The 15,805-nt window shown below is 36.0% G+C and overlaps 1 protein-coding gene across 1 annotated transcript in view; it reads left to right on the top strand.

Moving 5' to 3' along the window:
- The window catches only part of LOC112573649 (lipoxygenase homology domain-containing protein 1-like), a 46,240-nt gene that overhangs the window by 22,121 nt on the left and 8,314 nt on the right, over positions 1-15,805 (top strand). The window contains 35 exon segments of the mRNA XM_025254210.1: positions 172-245; positions 545-714; positions 1,135-1,221; positions 1,440-1,572; positions 1,715-1,869; positions 2,066-2,279; positions 2,536-2,586; positions 2,928-3,023; positions 3,026-3,096; positions 3,663-3,749; positions 4,030-4,162; positions 4,311-4,550; positions 5,281-5,406; positions 5,659-5,888; positions 6,200-6,286; positions 6,570-6,702; positions 6,933-7,034; positions 7,037-7,086; positions 7,370-7,539; positions 7,851-7,948; positions 8,269-8,453; positions 8,734-8,826; positions 9,206-9,332; positions 9,988-10,142; positions 10,626-10,774; positions 11,028-11,146; positions 11,571-11,734; positions 11,935-12,024; positions 13,061-13,190; positions 13,487-13,641; positions 13,942-14,020; positions 14,360-14,432; positions 14,538-14,689; positions 14,957-15,126; positions 15,240-15,359. Of these exon segments, the coding sequence (XP_025109995.1) occupies positions 172-245; positions 545-714; positions 1,135-1,221; positions 1,440-1,572; positions 1,715-1,869; positions 2,066-2,279; positions 2,536-2,586; positions 2,928-3,023; positions 3,026-3,096; positions 3,663-3,749; positions 4,030-4,162; positions 4,311-4,550; positions 5,281-5,406; positions 5,659-5,888; positions 6,200-6,286; positions 6,570-6,702; positions 6,933-7,034; positions 7,037-7,086; positions 7,370-7,539; positions 7,851-7,948; positions 8,269-8,453; positions 8,734-8,826; positions 9,206-9,332; positions 9,988-10,142; positions 10,626-10,774; positions 11,028-11,146; positions 11,571-11,734; positions 11,935-12,024; positions 13,061-13,190; positions 13,487-13,641; positions 13,942-14,020; positions 14,360-14,432; positions 14,538-14,689; positions 14,957-15,126; positions 15,240-15,359 (4,468 nt within the window).

The raw sequence follows: 15,805 nt of genomic DNA, 5'->3' as shown, positions 1-15,805 counted from the left end.
TCAATGAATGAAATATCATTTTCTTCATCATTTACACTTAGGAGTTGGATTTTGGTATGGTAATTTAAAATGTTTCATCATTTTCTGATGCTGTACAATGTTTGCATTGTGAAAGTACCTGAGCATCACAAGGGACACGCTGAGAGTTTAATTTCTTGAAAATTCTTTCAGATGGCTTGATGCTGGTAAAGATGACTACAAGACAAAAGTAGAATTATTTCCTGGAGAAAAACCACAAGAGTCTAGTGAGTGCCGTGTATATTTACAACATCACTAGTAGGGCTACTTGTAGAGGCATGCTTTAAAAAAGAAAAGGATAAGGATGTCAATGTTTTCAAGGGACTGGCTTATGAAAAAAAGCAGGATAGGGAGACAGGAAAGAAGTTGGGTGAGGCAGAGGTGTTGTTTATTATGAAATTGTAACAATTTAATAGATTCTTTAACATATATTTGAGTATGAGAACATTTTTTTAACAATGCAATCTTTCGTGGACTATTTTTCATTTATCACCCATGGTAAATACTTTTGAATCTGTACATTCAGAAGGAGAATATCAGCTCTGGGTCAAAACAGCAGATGATTCATCACCTGCCAATGGAGGAAAAGTGTCAATAGCAGTTTATGGCAGTAAAGGCAGCTCCAAAGACATTGAGTTGTTTGCTCCTAGTAAACTGTCTCAGCTTTTTGAACCTGGCAATATTGATGAATTTGAGGCTAGTATGACTTGGAAAATGATCTCAGTGCTACATTCATCTACTATTTCATGACTGTGAATGTTTGAAAGTGCATTAAGATATGTTCCTTTAGATTCTTGTGTCTGTTTTTCACAGTTTATAGAACGAAAAATAACACAGATATCTTAAAAGAATTTTAAATTCTTTTTGAGTAGGCATGTTTAAAGCTCATTCTAGTCTCTCTAACACTGTAAGAGTTATACTTTATACACTGATCAAGATTTCATAATTTACTTTTTATAAAGACAACCTGACAATCTCACGAGTTTGTAAGGAATTAATTTTTTACAAAATTGTAAAGAAAGATTGTTTATCTTATCTGTGTTATTGTGTTATTTGGTCAGCCACTGTTGAGGTCCTTTGAGTAAAAGGATCCCTGTTTACTTTTTAATTTTATAGATTGCAACAGGAAATATTGGCGAAATCTACAAGTTAAGAGTAAACAGGGAAGATACAAAGTCCTGGAAAGCTTGGCATCTGGAAGAAGTAAGAGCTTTTGTCAATTTTTACTCTCAAAGATTACTTTGTGATGGCAACCTGAAATATTTATGCTAACTTAATTTTGTTTACTTAATTACATTTTATTTTTTGCATATTTGCATATTCCACCTGTCCTAAATTTAGGAGCATTTGTTAAGAGCAAAATCTTTATTTTAGTTTAATTTGCAATGCACAATTTGTAGCCCATTTGATATATCATTCAGGTCAAACTACGTGACAAAGCAACTAGTCAGACTCTGGAGTTCAGATTTGACTGCTGGTTCTCACGAGATATGGATGACCATGAATTAGTGAGAGAACTTGCAGTCGTCAAGGACCGTAACCCTGTCTTTCCTGGTGAGGCTTCATTTCCTTGCTTGTATACATTCTGTGTCTTCTTGAGACCATGCTTTTATAACATTAGAAGTTTGATTTTCTAAAAACTAAATGTTATATGGAATATATGTCTCTTGTGTAACTTTTTTTTACTGTCTTTTAGCTTTTCACTATGAAGTGACAACACTTACGGGAGACCATTGGGCTGGCGGAACTGATTCCACAGTGTATATCACTTTGAAAGGAACAAGAGGTGACTCTGGTAAACGCATTCTGTACACACCACAAGGCAAGAGAAGAGCATTCAGACAGGGTCAGGTGAGTGTAAAATATAGACAAAATATTTTTTTGTGTATTCCTTATATGTGGAAGACACAAATGCATTTTCAAAATGTGAAGCTTTATCCTTTAAAAGCTGTGTTAGATATCTAGGGTTTTTAAAAAATTATTACATCTATTACTGCATGGCAGAGACAAAGAAATCATAATTTGCAAACATTCTTATCTGTCACAGGAAGATAAATTTAACATAGAGGCAGTTGATCTGGGAGATCTGAAGTCTGTGGTCATAGGTCATGATGGCAAAGGTCCTGGAGCTGGATGGTTTCTTGACCAGGTGGTGGTAAAAGTCAAGAAGGCAGAAGGTGGTAGATTTACCTTTCCCTGTATGCGCTGGCTTGACAGGGGTGAGGATGATGGCAAAATAGAGAGGGAACTGAGGCATATTGGTATGTATTTGTAGATTTTCTATTTTCTGATAGCAAAGGTTTCAGGAAATGATGTTGTATGCAACCAAAAATAGACCGGTTTACGATAACCTTTGGAATAACCTTTATTTTTAGTATGGTGATAAAAGTAAATTATTGCCAAGACCAGTTTTTGAGAAATTAAACCTCTTTTGATGCATGAGCCCTTCTCATGCACTAGAAAGGCTATGAAGAAAAAGTGAATGAAACAGCTGCTAATAAAGAATGTGTTGTGCAGGTGTCCCAGACATGCTTCATGTTGCTCCTTTGAAGAGCAGAAATGACAGTAGTAAGCTTTTCTACACTATTATTTTATACTTTCTTCTTATAGCAAGATCTACATTGAATTTTACATAACATTCTACCTACACACATAGATCAAAGCTCTGTAAGTGTTTCTTTTTAGCTTAATGTGTAATTCATGTATTCATTACATGTAATTCATAAAAAAAACACACACACATATGCATGCATGCAAACACATCCAAAATGCCTTTTTTCATTTTGTAGATCTTGCCCCATAATTGTACAGAATATGCAATATGAGTCTGTTTACTAGCAGGAAAATGTAGATTTTTTTTTTTTTTGTAGCTTTGAAACTTAAAATTTTTTTTTAATTTGATAAAACAGCTGGAGAATGGAAGGTACTAGTCAAGACCAGTGATGTGGATGGGGCAGCTACAAGTACCCCAGTCTACTTAACAGTCTATGGGGTCAAGGGAACGACCCTCCATTGCCACTAGGGGATGACAGCCTCTCCTCTGATTACTTCTTGCGTGGTAAAGAGTCAGAGTTCAGGGTGTGTGATCTACTTTGTACATTTTGCTGTTTTTATAGAAATCTGTTCTTGAAAAAAATTCTGTAAAATAAAAAGAATAAAATATTACATATATTTGTCAAATACTAATAGGAACGCTGTACAGGACCAAGTATGTAAATTGTTTTATATTAAAGAAGCAGACACATTCCTCTTTCTCTATATTTTGGTTACTTGGCTCATTTTAATTTTTTAATGATGATGGTAATGGCCACTATGCCTATCTGTTGTGTATCAAAATAACATGTTGATTTCCACCATGTCCCTGGAACATTTTTAGTCCTCATTTATTCACACCAATAAATAGTAAATATGTGTAAATTAATTTTAATGATATTAGTGATAGCATTCTAATGCATTTTTCAATAATTACATTTAGTGATAAATTTTACCTTGACTTTGCTTTGGTCAGAATAAAGGTTTTTTATTATTAAATGGATGAATATAGGAGTTGATAACAAATTAAAATTGTGAAAATCATTTTTAAAAATGTTATCTTCTATGATCATCAGTAGGGCTATGTACAATTCTTGATTGAACTCTTTCAGATCAAGCTGGGTAAAATTGGAGAAATTACCAAAATTCGTATTGGGCTTGACAACAAAAGCTCAGACCATCGCTGGCATGTGGACTATGTAAGTGATGACTAAATTCTTTAGATAGAAGAGCTCATGATCTTCTGCTTTTGCCTTCAGTACTATACTCTCAGAGGTGATGCTTAAGAAAGCAAACAAACCATCAGCTTCTTTTTGATCTCTGTGTTTGATGAAATGCCTTGGTCTTGCGATTTTCATTTCTAAACTTTCAATCTTGTTTCTGCTGCTGCTGCTGCTGATGATGATGATATTGCTAGTGCACCAAGATATCTCCATCGCCACAGTTAGTAACCTTACCACTAATGTTATGTCACTTTAGGTCAAAATGGTGGATACTTTAACAGATGAGGAGTACTTTTTTCCTATCAATCGCTGGCTGGCTGCTGATCGTGATGATGGACAGCTGCATCGAGAATGTGCTGTGATGTCACCAGGTGCAGCACCTGTCCCAGGTACTTACATGATGGCAAATTTTGTCTCATTGATCGTCTTCAGCATAAATGTCTCAATATCATTTAATTTATTTGGTGAGATTTTCTTTATTTCTTGATCTAATACTTATTCTTCCATTCTGCAATTATAGCTGCTTTGTCTTCACAGTTCTTCGCTACATGATCATGGTTCAGACTGGCCGGCAGAAGTCAGCAGCTGCATCTGGAGGCAACATATCGGTCACTTTGATAGGGAGCAATGGTGACACAGGACAGCAAACCTTGCAGTGTACAGTATCAAACCCTGCAGACAGAATGATGTCTGGAAAAATAGATGTCTACATGCTTGAGGCTGTCTCTGTTGGAACATTGAAGAGTCTGCGTCTAGTCTTCCATGGAAATAACAGAGGTGAGCATAGGTTGGAAAATTGGCACCATGCTTGCATATGTGTGTTTATGGAAGGGGGTGGATTAGAGGGCAGATTACTGAAGGGAGGTTGGGGAGTGGACTAGGTATAAGGTGCAATGGCACTGTCCTTCAATACAGCCAGTCACCCATTGCACATTAACCCTTTTGGTGAGCATAAAAGGCAAGGGGGATGTGTGGTGAGAGACACAAGTCTGAGGGAGGCTTGGAAAGAAATGTCACAGCACCACCAGTGGATTGCCATCCAGCCAGCAGTCCTATTGGAGAGTAAATTTTGTTTAGAGTTTTTCCTTTTAGGTGGTTGTAGCAACAGTAGCTACAGGTGGTGAGCAAATATTCACCATAATAAAGATACCAACAAACTTATGGGTATACATTAAGTGTTATCTTTGTAAAGTGTGCACGAGTGATGCTGTATGGTAGGTGACATGGTTACATATGTGTGTAAGGGTGGTGGGGTCTGTGTGAGAGAGGGAGAAAGAGAGAGAAAGAGAATCAATAAAAAATATGTGAAGGAGAGATTAAGAAAAGCAGTCACTTGTAAATGACATCCTTGGCCTCTCCTTACTTTTGGGTTTTAGAAGAGGTATTTGACAGCTGTTAATTCTTTCATGTTCTTTCTGTCAGGAGACTTTCAGAAGCTATGATAACAAAAACTACTCCCAAGAAGAAGCATTTCTAAATAGGTTTTGTCTCCTGTATTTGTGTGCAGCCAAAAAGTGGTATGTTGAGCGAATCACAGTGATGGAGAGCATTTCAGGATTGGAGGAGGCAATCTTTGACTTTAACTGTTGGCTTGATGATGCGCGAAACAATTCCAAAGAAGTGCACATCAAAGGTAAATGATATTTTTTTGGTTTATGCAATGGTTATACTTAAATACTTTAATGTCTAATTGATCCTTGACATAACATTTGAGTGGTGTGGTTGCTGTATTGTGAGATGGGAATTTATACTTAGCATTCTCATTTTGTACATAGCATTCTTAATTTGCAGCCATCTATACTCCTTCCCATGCTCACAATGACTCTTTTCCCAGAATATGATACTTTGTAGGTGCTAATATTCTATAACACCTTGGTTGTTGCAGAACTGCAGGTAGCATCGTTAATCACAGATGATGTAGTCCATCGGGTGCTGGGTCATGACCCCATCGAAAGTCATGGCCATTGGGAAGCATCTGTATGGACAGGGCAAGAGGGAGATGCAGGCACTAAAGAGCAGGTCTTGTTGATACTGTATGGAACTAATGGACACACAGAACCCATTCATCTCAACAAGAATACTTCATTTAACCCAGGCTCTGCTGTGAAAGTGAAGGTAACCAAAAGGTTTCGTGCAGTAAAACCTTAATGAGTCCAAGCATTGTATGAACAAAAAGCTCATTTAGTGAATTAGTCGATCTTTTTAGTTTAACAGGCAAACAGGAGCAAAAAGTGCAGGAAACTTCATGCAAATGCACTTCTGTAAGTGTGAACTGTTGTTTTCAATATTGTACCTTTGAATGGAATATTTCAGGCATACTGAAATTTTATGGGCTTGTGGAGACTGAAAACCTATACTTGAAAATAATCTGTTAAATATTGTTGTAGAATTGGCATTTATAGATTTGTGATACATCCATTGTGCAGATTGATGCTGGGAGCATTGGACAACTGTTTAAAGTCAGGCTTATATTTGCAGAAGGCACAGGCAGATCTCTGTGGATTATGGAACGAGTAGGTGATCATCTTAAGCTTAAATGTCTATTTTAAATTTTTTGCATTCTGTTTTGACGAAGTGCCTGCTATTTGTACAGTATTCATGAAAGTCATCTTAAACTTCTGCCTTGGAACTGTTAGATAAAGTTATTGTTTATTGTTCTTTATGTTAAACAGGACAGACCATAAGCATCATTAATAATAACTGCAGCTAACAGTTTAAAGCTACAAGAAGATATCTTGTCATGTGAACTATATTCTGACTACAGAGTATAAATCATAAATCAATGTGTTTTTGTAGATGAAGCTGAAGGATCTTGATACAAATCAAGAGTTTCACTTTGACAACAGCATTAGAGTAGAATCCTCTCTGAAAAACCCTGAAGGCTGCACTGAGCTGCCTGCGATCAGACCAGACATAGCACCACTTCCAGGTAACTCACACAGACAGTAATGATCTTTATTTTTTGCTGCGTCATTATATTCTGAGGTATCATTTAAAGATTTTAAACCATTCCCTTTCAGTTTTGGATGAAACAATAACCAAAAGAGCATGTGCATTGCGGTTTGATTTGTTGCTTTGAACATTCTATAGCTGCTTGGTGGATCTAATCATATCTTTCTTCCTCCTTATTATGAAACTTTATGAAATGTTATCTTGCAGAAACAACCTATCTAGTCACAGTTGTAACAGGAAATCAGCCAAGGGCAGAAACAGATGCTGAGATATTTTGCACCTTGATTGGACAATGGGGAGATACGGGGGAGAAATTCTGTCAGACTCTAAATCTCATGGAGAGCCCTTCCGAAGAGGACAGGTTGTGATGCGTTTTGTTTCATCTTGTTTTTCATGATGAACAATCAATTTCAAATTTAAGGGGTGTTTACATTTTAAAGAGTTCTATATTGTTTTCTGTTTTTTTTATCATTTAAAAATTGTAATCAAAAGTGGACTCATGTTGTATCAATAGATTTCTTTAGCCATGTTAATGTCAGACTTTTTTTTTAAGAAATGGAAATAGAAATATTTGTTTCACTTTATTTACACCTGACTTTTGTTGTAAAAAAAAAAAAAGATTATGCTTATTAATCTGTTTCCAGACTGACAGTTTTGAGATAAAGACTTTGTACCTTGGCAATGTAACAAAGATAATGATTGGTCATAATGAGAGTGGGCGAGGTTGTGGCTGGTTCTGCAAACAAATTACTGTTCATGCCATCAATGCTCCAGCCCTTGACAAAAGAGCAGAGATTATCTTTGATTGCAACAGGTTGGAACATTTGCAAATGTGGTTGAAGTTACATTATAAAAGTATTATATGATAAAGCTAGTTATAATTAAGTGGAATGAAACATCAATTAGATTTGTTTCATGAGTATCTTATATTGTGTTTGCATGTGAATATGGGTATGTGGGTGTGCGTGTATCAGTGTATGTGTATGTATATATTAGTGTGTTGAGGAGAGAGAGTGTGTGCATGCATGGATACATACATGTACATATTTAAGCATGTAAGTAATCATGTATGCAAATTTCTCTATTTCTCTTCATTATGTTACAACAAACAATTTACGTCTCTAGGTGGCTGGACTCTGGATGTGAAGACCGCAAACTTGTGCGAGAACTTATTCCTTGTGGCTCAATTATTCCCTCAGATTCTGGATCCAAAGTGCCTTCAAGTAAGTTTCAGACATTAAGAAAATGGTGAAATACAATTTTCCAATTATTTATTTGTTATAATAAGCAATTTTTCCAAAATAAAGAAATACTCTTGATTAACCAAAGATGATTTTTAGGAAACGAGCTTTATCCATAAGTTGTGATGTTCATTTATTTTTATTTTCTCCTGTTGTGAGTTTTGAAGTTCATTCCTCCCTGCATTAAATCCTTGGGACTTCAAATTCTGGTAGTATAAACTTGAGGTCTCCCCTCAGAATACAGGTACTTGAACGCATAGATTAGTTTGATATAAGTTACATGCAAACAAGGTTTTTATCAGGAGGTGTATGGACATGCAAAGTCAAGATGGCAGCAGAGGACAGACTGGATGCAAGTTTGCCAGCTGTCTCTTTGCCAGAGCAGGTTTCTGTCACAGTATTTGGCTCCCATGGAGTCCGAGGTCCAATTGAGCTGCAAGATGAGACACGTGATCTTTTCCTGCTTGGTCACATTGACGAATTCAGAGTGAGTTATGTGTGTTAAAATTATAATCAACTATATAATTGAGTACATGTACAAATCTACATAAACATAGATTCGTGACACCATGCACAGATATTCACAAGCAGGTTCATGCCAACATGCTCAAATAAGCACAGAGTCATGCCTACATACACCAATATACACAAATATAATCATTTATACCTACTCAGGTACATTTTTGTACACCATGCTCACTAATCTCATTCAAGCTGAAATATGGAATGCATGAATGATATTTAAGCACAAGTAAATTTTGCAACAGGATCTGCAGATCGGAGACATAGGAGAAGTTCAGAAACTAAGAGTGTGTGCTGGAAGAGAAGATGATGACAATCCTGTCTGGATGGTGGAATGGGTACAGAATCTTTCATTGGATTTCTTTTATATTTATTGACTGCTTTCAATTCTAAAACTAACCCACACATTACACTTAGTATAGTAGTGTTAGGCTGTACTCTGAACACCTGTGAACATTTTTTGCTGTTACTTTTTCTTATTTTGCTTTTATCTTTTAACTTCATTGATTTCATTGGAATGATAATGCTTCCATTAATTTGCAGGGTTAATAATGACTCTCACCTTTATCTGTATCTTACCAACCTCAATAAATTCATTTGTGCTATAGGTTATGTGTGCAAATGATTGGATTTTGCAGTAGGAAGAAAGCCAGCAGATTAAGTGCTAACACTAAAGATTAAGTATTTTTCTTATGAAGTTATTTCTGTTTCATAAAGGTCAATTTAGAGGATTCTGACACAAAGCAAGTGCTGCGTTTTAACTTCTCTCGCTGGATTGGAATGGTTGGAGGAGATGTCACTCTAGAAGTTCCCACTCTTCACCTGGAAAAGCCTTTCCTGTCAGGTCTGTGAACATCTTAACTCATTTACAACACAAGAATAGGACGGAACTAGTTACTCAGGAAAATATGCTGTTAAAAAAAAACAACTAAACGAGATAGAACAACAAAACAGACCTGTAAGAAAAGTAAAAATTAAGCAGAAATCAACTATTCCTATGCCAAACCATCCTGAAAGGGCTCTTTTGTTATAAATCCTAAATGAATGAGGTATTTCTAGCGGGATTTTCAAGTTTTCTTTATAAAGGGTTATGCAGAGAAGAGGGTTGTAAAAAGTTCCTAACTTCCTTTCAAAGTTGTTTCCTTTATGGCCTAATGGAGATAAATGTGATTGGAATACTTTAGCTTATATAATTATATTGATTTTTTACCCCAGTTTATATTTCTAATATTTGTGTGGGTAATAGTCAGCAGTATGTACATGTATTACTTGTGTAAGGTGCAGCTACAGATAGTAGGCCATATGTGCACAAAAGAGTTAAAATGCAGCTGGCGTGGTTCTTGAAAATTTATATATATATATGTTATGAGAACACGTTTCTCTCACCACATATGAGTATCCTGAAAGAAAATTACATTTGTAGTTAAAAATATTTGGGGTTTTTTTTTGTTGTGTTTCTTTTTTGTTTATTGTAAGCATGTTTTGATATGTATAAACAGTGGTGCAGTATGAGGTTCAGGTGTACACTGCAAACACAAAAGATGCAGGAACAAAGTCCAGCGTTTTCATCAACATCTTTGGCAAAAATGGAGAAAGTGGTCGTCGCCGTCTGCTCAAAAGTTCCAGAAATAAAACCCCTTTCCAGAATGGAAAAGTACATGTTTTTTTTTTAATTTTCTTGCTAAATTTTACATTGTAAGGATAAATGGTGTGAGGCATTTTTGAAGATGGGTTTGCTGCATGTGAGGGAAGCTGTATATGGTCTTAGATGCATCAAACAAAAAAAGAAACTTATTAAGAATCGGATCATTACATTAAGGCAGTTTGATGCAATTCTGATGTTCTGAAATCAAAATTTCAAAAGGGTGCATCTCATGCTGCCAATCAGAGGCTTTTCTTATGGTCTTGTCATTTTGATTTTTTAATTTTTACTCACTAAATATTGATTGCTGAGGGAATGGAGCTGCAGTATTTAAAGTGGAATATATTGAGTCACTGTTAAATTATGTCCCTTAAATATGTTTCTTTATAGATTAGAATTGAGTTAAATTAATTTTATCAGATCAGTCAGTCTGTTACTTAAAAACAATTGGCATAAATACTTAATAAGTTTTTCTTTGGTATAATTTGTTTTTAGACAGATGTGTTCATCGTAGAAGCAGTTGACCTTGGTGACATAGAAAAGATTACAGTGACAAAAGGTCCTGGGGATTCTTGGCAGTTGGATCAAGTCAAGGTCAAGGCTGGTGTATATGCATCTTTGATCCATGTCTTTAACTGGAACAAGTATGTGTGACTAACTTTTGTCAAAATATATCTAACATCTTCTGTGGGCAGCATTTATGCTTTTTAACTTCAGATTGCAAGCAAATATTACAAAATAAAAAGTTTATGTGCTAAATATTGTTAAAATTTTCTTTATTGATTTTGAATTCATGCAAATTAATTTCAAAAAAGGAATGCTGTCATTAAACAGTATTATTCTAGGAATCTAACACGCTGGATAGTCGTTATGATTAAAATTACATTTGCCTGACAGGTGCATTGGGGATGACGACCATCGATCAGAGGATGTGGAGGTAACGATATTTGTCAGTGCCACTTGGCCATCACCAGTTGCTATTCCTGCTGAGCAGAATGATGATCTTCCTGTCAGTGGTATGTTTCTGTGTGTTTTACATACAAATCTCTTCACAATCAAACACATATATATATATACTTGTATGTGAGCACCAGTTTACACAGAAGATTATTATGATCAATTTAAAAATTATTATAATGTCAGTCTACTGTAAAAATAATGTGTGATTTATATCGCACATAATCATGCTCATGAAATCATGCTTGCAGCACTTAAGACAAGTAGGAGACATAGACAGAACATAGAGGAAGGAAGGAGAAACAACTATGCAGACAAGTAACAAAAGACAAACACAGAAGACACAAATACACAAAAATTTTAACTAATTTGAAATTGTACATATTCCATTCATTCATTCAATTGCATTTGATATATTGGTAAAAATGTAGAACTGAGGAAAATTACCTTCTTTCATTCTCGGTGTTCTGTCTGGAATTTTAGCTGGCCACTGGTCTGTGAATATAACCAGCAGTGAAGAGCCACCAGAGGGAGATGTGTCAGACCTGGTGCTTGTCATGTGTGGTGCCAAAGGGGAGAGCTCACCTTTGAGGTTTCACTCCACACGCAGCCATCCTTTCCAACCAGGCCAGACTGACACAGCAGAGGTATGTTTTCAGATGATTTTGGTGAGCAATTTGTTTTTCTTTAATGATGATGTGCAGGTTATTTTTATTTGATGTCATGATTAATTTCTTTTGTCTATTAAGTCTAGGTTTATTTATAGACATTAACCTCTTGCAAACATTGATTTCAATATTGTTTACAAACATATGTTGTATTTTTTAATATATTAATGACTTTTCAGGTGCATCTTGCCCAGGATATTGGAGACTTGTTTAAAGTCAGGTTGGGTTTTGCTGACATCTTATCATACAAGACACTACATATTGCAAGGGTATGTTGTGGTATAATCAGTGATTCAAATATATTGCAATTGGATGCTATAGTATGAAAGTACTTCCTCAAACAATTGTAGCTTTTGATGCCTTAGCTAGGAGAGAAATCAGTGTAAGTCACTAATTGATGCATACTTTTATTTTATCTTCTTCTTTAAACAGAATTTCTCCTGTGATTTTTCTTCTATCATCTTACACAGTATTGCTTGATTAATCATTCTGTGTGCAGAACATCAAAAATATTGAGCCAGTTATCATACACACAATATCAGGCACATACCATATTTAAGCACATCGAGTTTCTTTCTTTACAATTTTTTTTTGTTTGCATGATGTCTTTGAGAGTCATTACGTACATGCTTTTGCGAAATTTCCTCATGTTGTGATCTCCCTTTAGTTGGAAGCTGAAGAAAAGAAAGGAAAAAAAAAAAAAAGAAAAAAAAAAGAAATAGACAAGGTGTGATTGAATTGCCAATATGCACAGACTAAAACATGCTGGATTTCCATTTCTTAAAAGCCATATTGAGAAAGTACACAGATGCCATTATCAGCCCTTCATTTTATAGTTCTGTGGTTATTTACCCCTAAGATTTTACTTTATGATACAGTTTTCTCTACATCCTTTGTTTGGCATGCTACATGAGAATAATATTTCTTTCTTCCTATAAAAATCCACAGTCATCTTAGGCACAGCAATTGTATAACCACACAAATGCACCACACCTACTCAGCCCATAACTTTACATATTTAAATCTAAGGATAGTTCTTACAAACCTGGATTAGGATAAAAACTGTTGAGGCAGAACTGATCATTGCCTTTGTCTGCCTTACTGCTTCACTTCCTGCCTCAAAAGAAAGCTTGGTACATCTGGAAGCAGATGAGACACACACTTATTGGGCAAAAGATAATCACGTGATAATACTCAGATAATTCCAAGTCAAAATAAAAATATGGTGTAATAACCCCCGAAATGTTGTGGGTATCACAAGAGCTAGACTACATTAATAATTTCACTATGTGATTTGTATTAAAGGTGAAATTTGAGGACATGGACACCAAAGACAACTTCTCTTCCAACTTGAACACCTCTCTCAATGTCAGTGACTCAAGAGATGGCTGGTTTGAGTTCCCTGTGGTCTGGCCTGCAGTTCATGTCTTCCAAGGTACTGTGGTGCTCATCCTTTTCTGAGTACTTGTATTGCCTTTTATAGTTCATGAGTGTGTTTGAAATAGGTATTTCATTAACTAAACCTAAATAAATGTGAACAAAAGTTGTTATAAAGACAGCACTGTTAGCATTTTAATGAAAAAAAGTCCTATAAATGAAGCTATCAATTAAGATCAGTAACCACATGTTTTCAAAACAACTCTTGCGGAGTTTGTGTGCAGCTCCCATCTTACATCTATCATATGTGCCTGTGTGTGTATGTGCGTACTACATGTATGTGTGTATTTTCAGTGATAAAATACAGAGTGTCTGTAGTCACTGGAGATGTGGAAAATGCTGAGACAAAAGCAGACATTTATATTGAGCTGCATGGTCACATGGGGAGTACAGGCAAAAGACATCTTCGTAAGTCTCTCACAAACAGCAAGATGTTCCAGCGCAATCAGGTACTAGCAAGTATTTGGGATAAGTAGATTCAGATACTTTCCACACAATATACTGTAGCAGTTATTGCATCTTTCCTATCACAGAAATAGATAAAGGCATCATTAGCAAGTAGATTTTAAATACACTTCACACTGAATAATAAAAGGTGACTTCTTTGTCTGACAAATCTGGTTTGTGTTCCATTATTATTATTTACCTAAGATTATGAAAAGAAGGTTGATAGCAATAAAGCATATTAATGTGTGCCATATCACTGCAGATTAATGCAGCTTTTTGCATTCAATTATTTTGTTTTATAGACTGATGTCTTTGAGCTGGAAGCTGTGACTCTGCTAACTTTAGAAAAAATAGTTATTGGACACAGTCAAGCGAAAGCAGGTATATATACTGTTCACAATCAATTGGTGATCAGAAAATTAATTCTTAGCCATATCTTGCTGTCATAATCTAAAATGAATGACAGTGATGCTTTAAAGAGTTTGTCACTAATACATTTGAATTTGCATGTTACATGTATGTCCTTTTATGCCATCATGCTGCCAGAATGTCTGATAAACCTTTGCAGTTTCGAACTTTGAAGACTTTGTCAATAATAAAGGATTTTTAGTGAATCTTCATGCTGCTTTCATGTCCCTGCTTTCCATCTTCTGTCAGTTCACGTCAGAGATGTCCGATGTGCAATCTTTAAATTGTTTTACTTACTGCAACTGCTTGCAGGTGAAGGATGGTTTCTAAAGCAAGTGGTGGTCACACCAGATGGACAAGGGCCCTTTGAGTTCCACTGCAACAGGTGAGTGATCAACTGATTTCATCAGACTATAGAACTCACTGTATCAAAGATTGCTAATGTCAAAAACTACTTGCTTGATATATTTTTTTTTCAATTTCTTTCAAGATGGCTAGATGCAGGTAAAGATGATGGTCGGACTGAGAGGACGTTGCATCTTAAGGACAAGCCAGCACGTACTCCAGATTTACCTCCCTCTGTTGTATCCCCAGCACAAAAGCCAAAGAGTCCTCGTCAACCTTCACCGCCAAAAGAAAAAGGTCTTCAGAAATAATCCTTAGGAAACATTCCATGAAATTCTTTTATTACTTATTTCTCTGTATCCTGCTTATGTAACAAAAAAGACATTTTTTAAAAAAGCTTTAAGTTAGAATTATTGTTGAAGGCTTATAGTGTTGCACATTATTCTCTGTATAGCTAAAGACTTTGGTAACAATGCTACAGACTAATTTTCTAGATGATTTTCAGAGTATAAGATACTGCAAACATATATGTGGCTAACAATTCCATGATTTTTGTTTTCTTAGCACACATATGGAGAGTGTGGACATCGACAGGGCATGAGGTGGGACAGGGCACACATTCATCTGTAGCGCTTGTGCTGTATGGAGACAAAGGACGGACAGAAGCTATGATTCTTGGAGACGGTGAAGATGAACGTTTCCATCTGATAGAAGGCCAGACACAGGAATTTGAGGTTTGAAATGATGTTTTAGTGCTGTCTACACAATTGTTGCCAAGAGCAAAATGCCTAGTTCAGAATTTTCTATATGATCATGTATAACAGCTTATGTAATGTGTTTGCCTCAGGTTGGGACTAACACAGATATTGGAAAACCTTACAAGCTTCGAGTGGGATTTGCAGATGATGGAGATCAAATGTCCTGGTACTCAAACTTTACACTGGCTCCAACCTGGTTTTTGGAACGGGTAGGCACTGAGATATTTCATTACCCATGGTAATCTATCTAGCTTTTTACTGAGGCAATATAGGAAAAGTGCTAAAGTGGTGCTGAAAACAGAGTTTTCTTTTAGCTTAACAATACAATACAATACAACTTTATTAATCCGCAAGGGCAATTACAGGTATGATGACACGCCAGCACACTAGAGGGAAGATTATGTAGGAGATTAAAGGGAATAGATTCTGGTGACATACACACACACATGTGCACACACACCCACTCATATAGTAACACAGCAACAGGAGGTTCAGTGGGCACCCCGCACAAGGTCACCTCAGGCTGACACATCATCATCACAGCTAGTGGAATTGAAGAAGTAAATGGCACGCGGAATGAACGAGTTTCGGTAATGGTTCGTTCGACATACCTGTACAGCGTATCAGCGACCAGACCGCAGAAGTGAGAACTCAC

Source organism: Pomacea canaliculata, linkage group LG10 (genome assembly GCF_003073045.1).
Source record: "Pomacea canaliculata isolate SZHN2017 linkage group LG10, ASM307304v1, whole genome shotgun sequence".
Classification (NCBI taxonomy): Eukaryota; Metazoa; Mollusca; class Gastropoda; order Architaenioglossa; family Ampullariidae; genus Pomacea; species Pomacea canaliculata.
The sequence above is the reverse complement of the archived record's forward strand: the minus strand, read 5'-3'. Positions and strand labels throughout refer to the sequence as shown.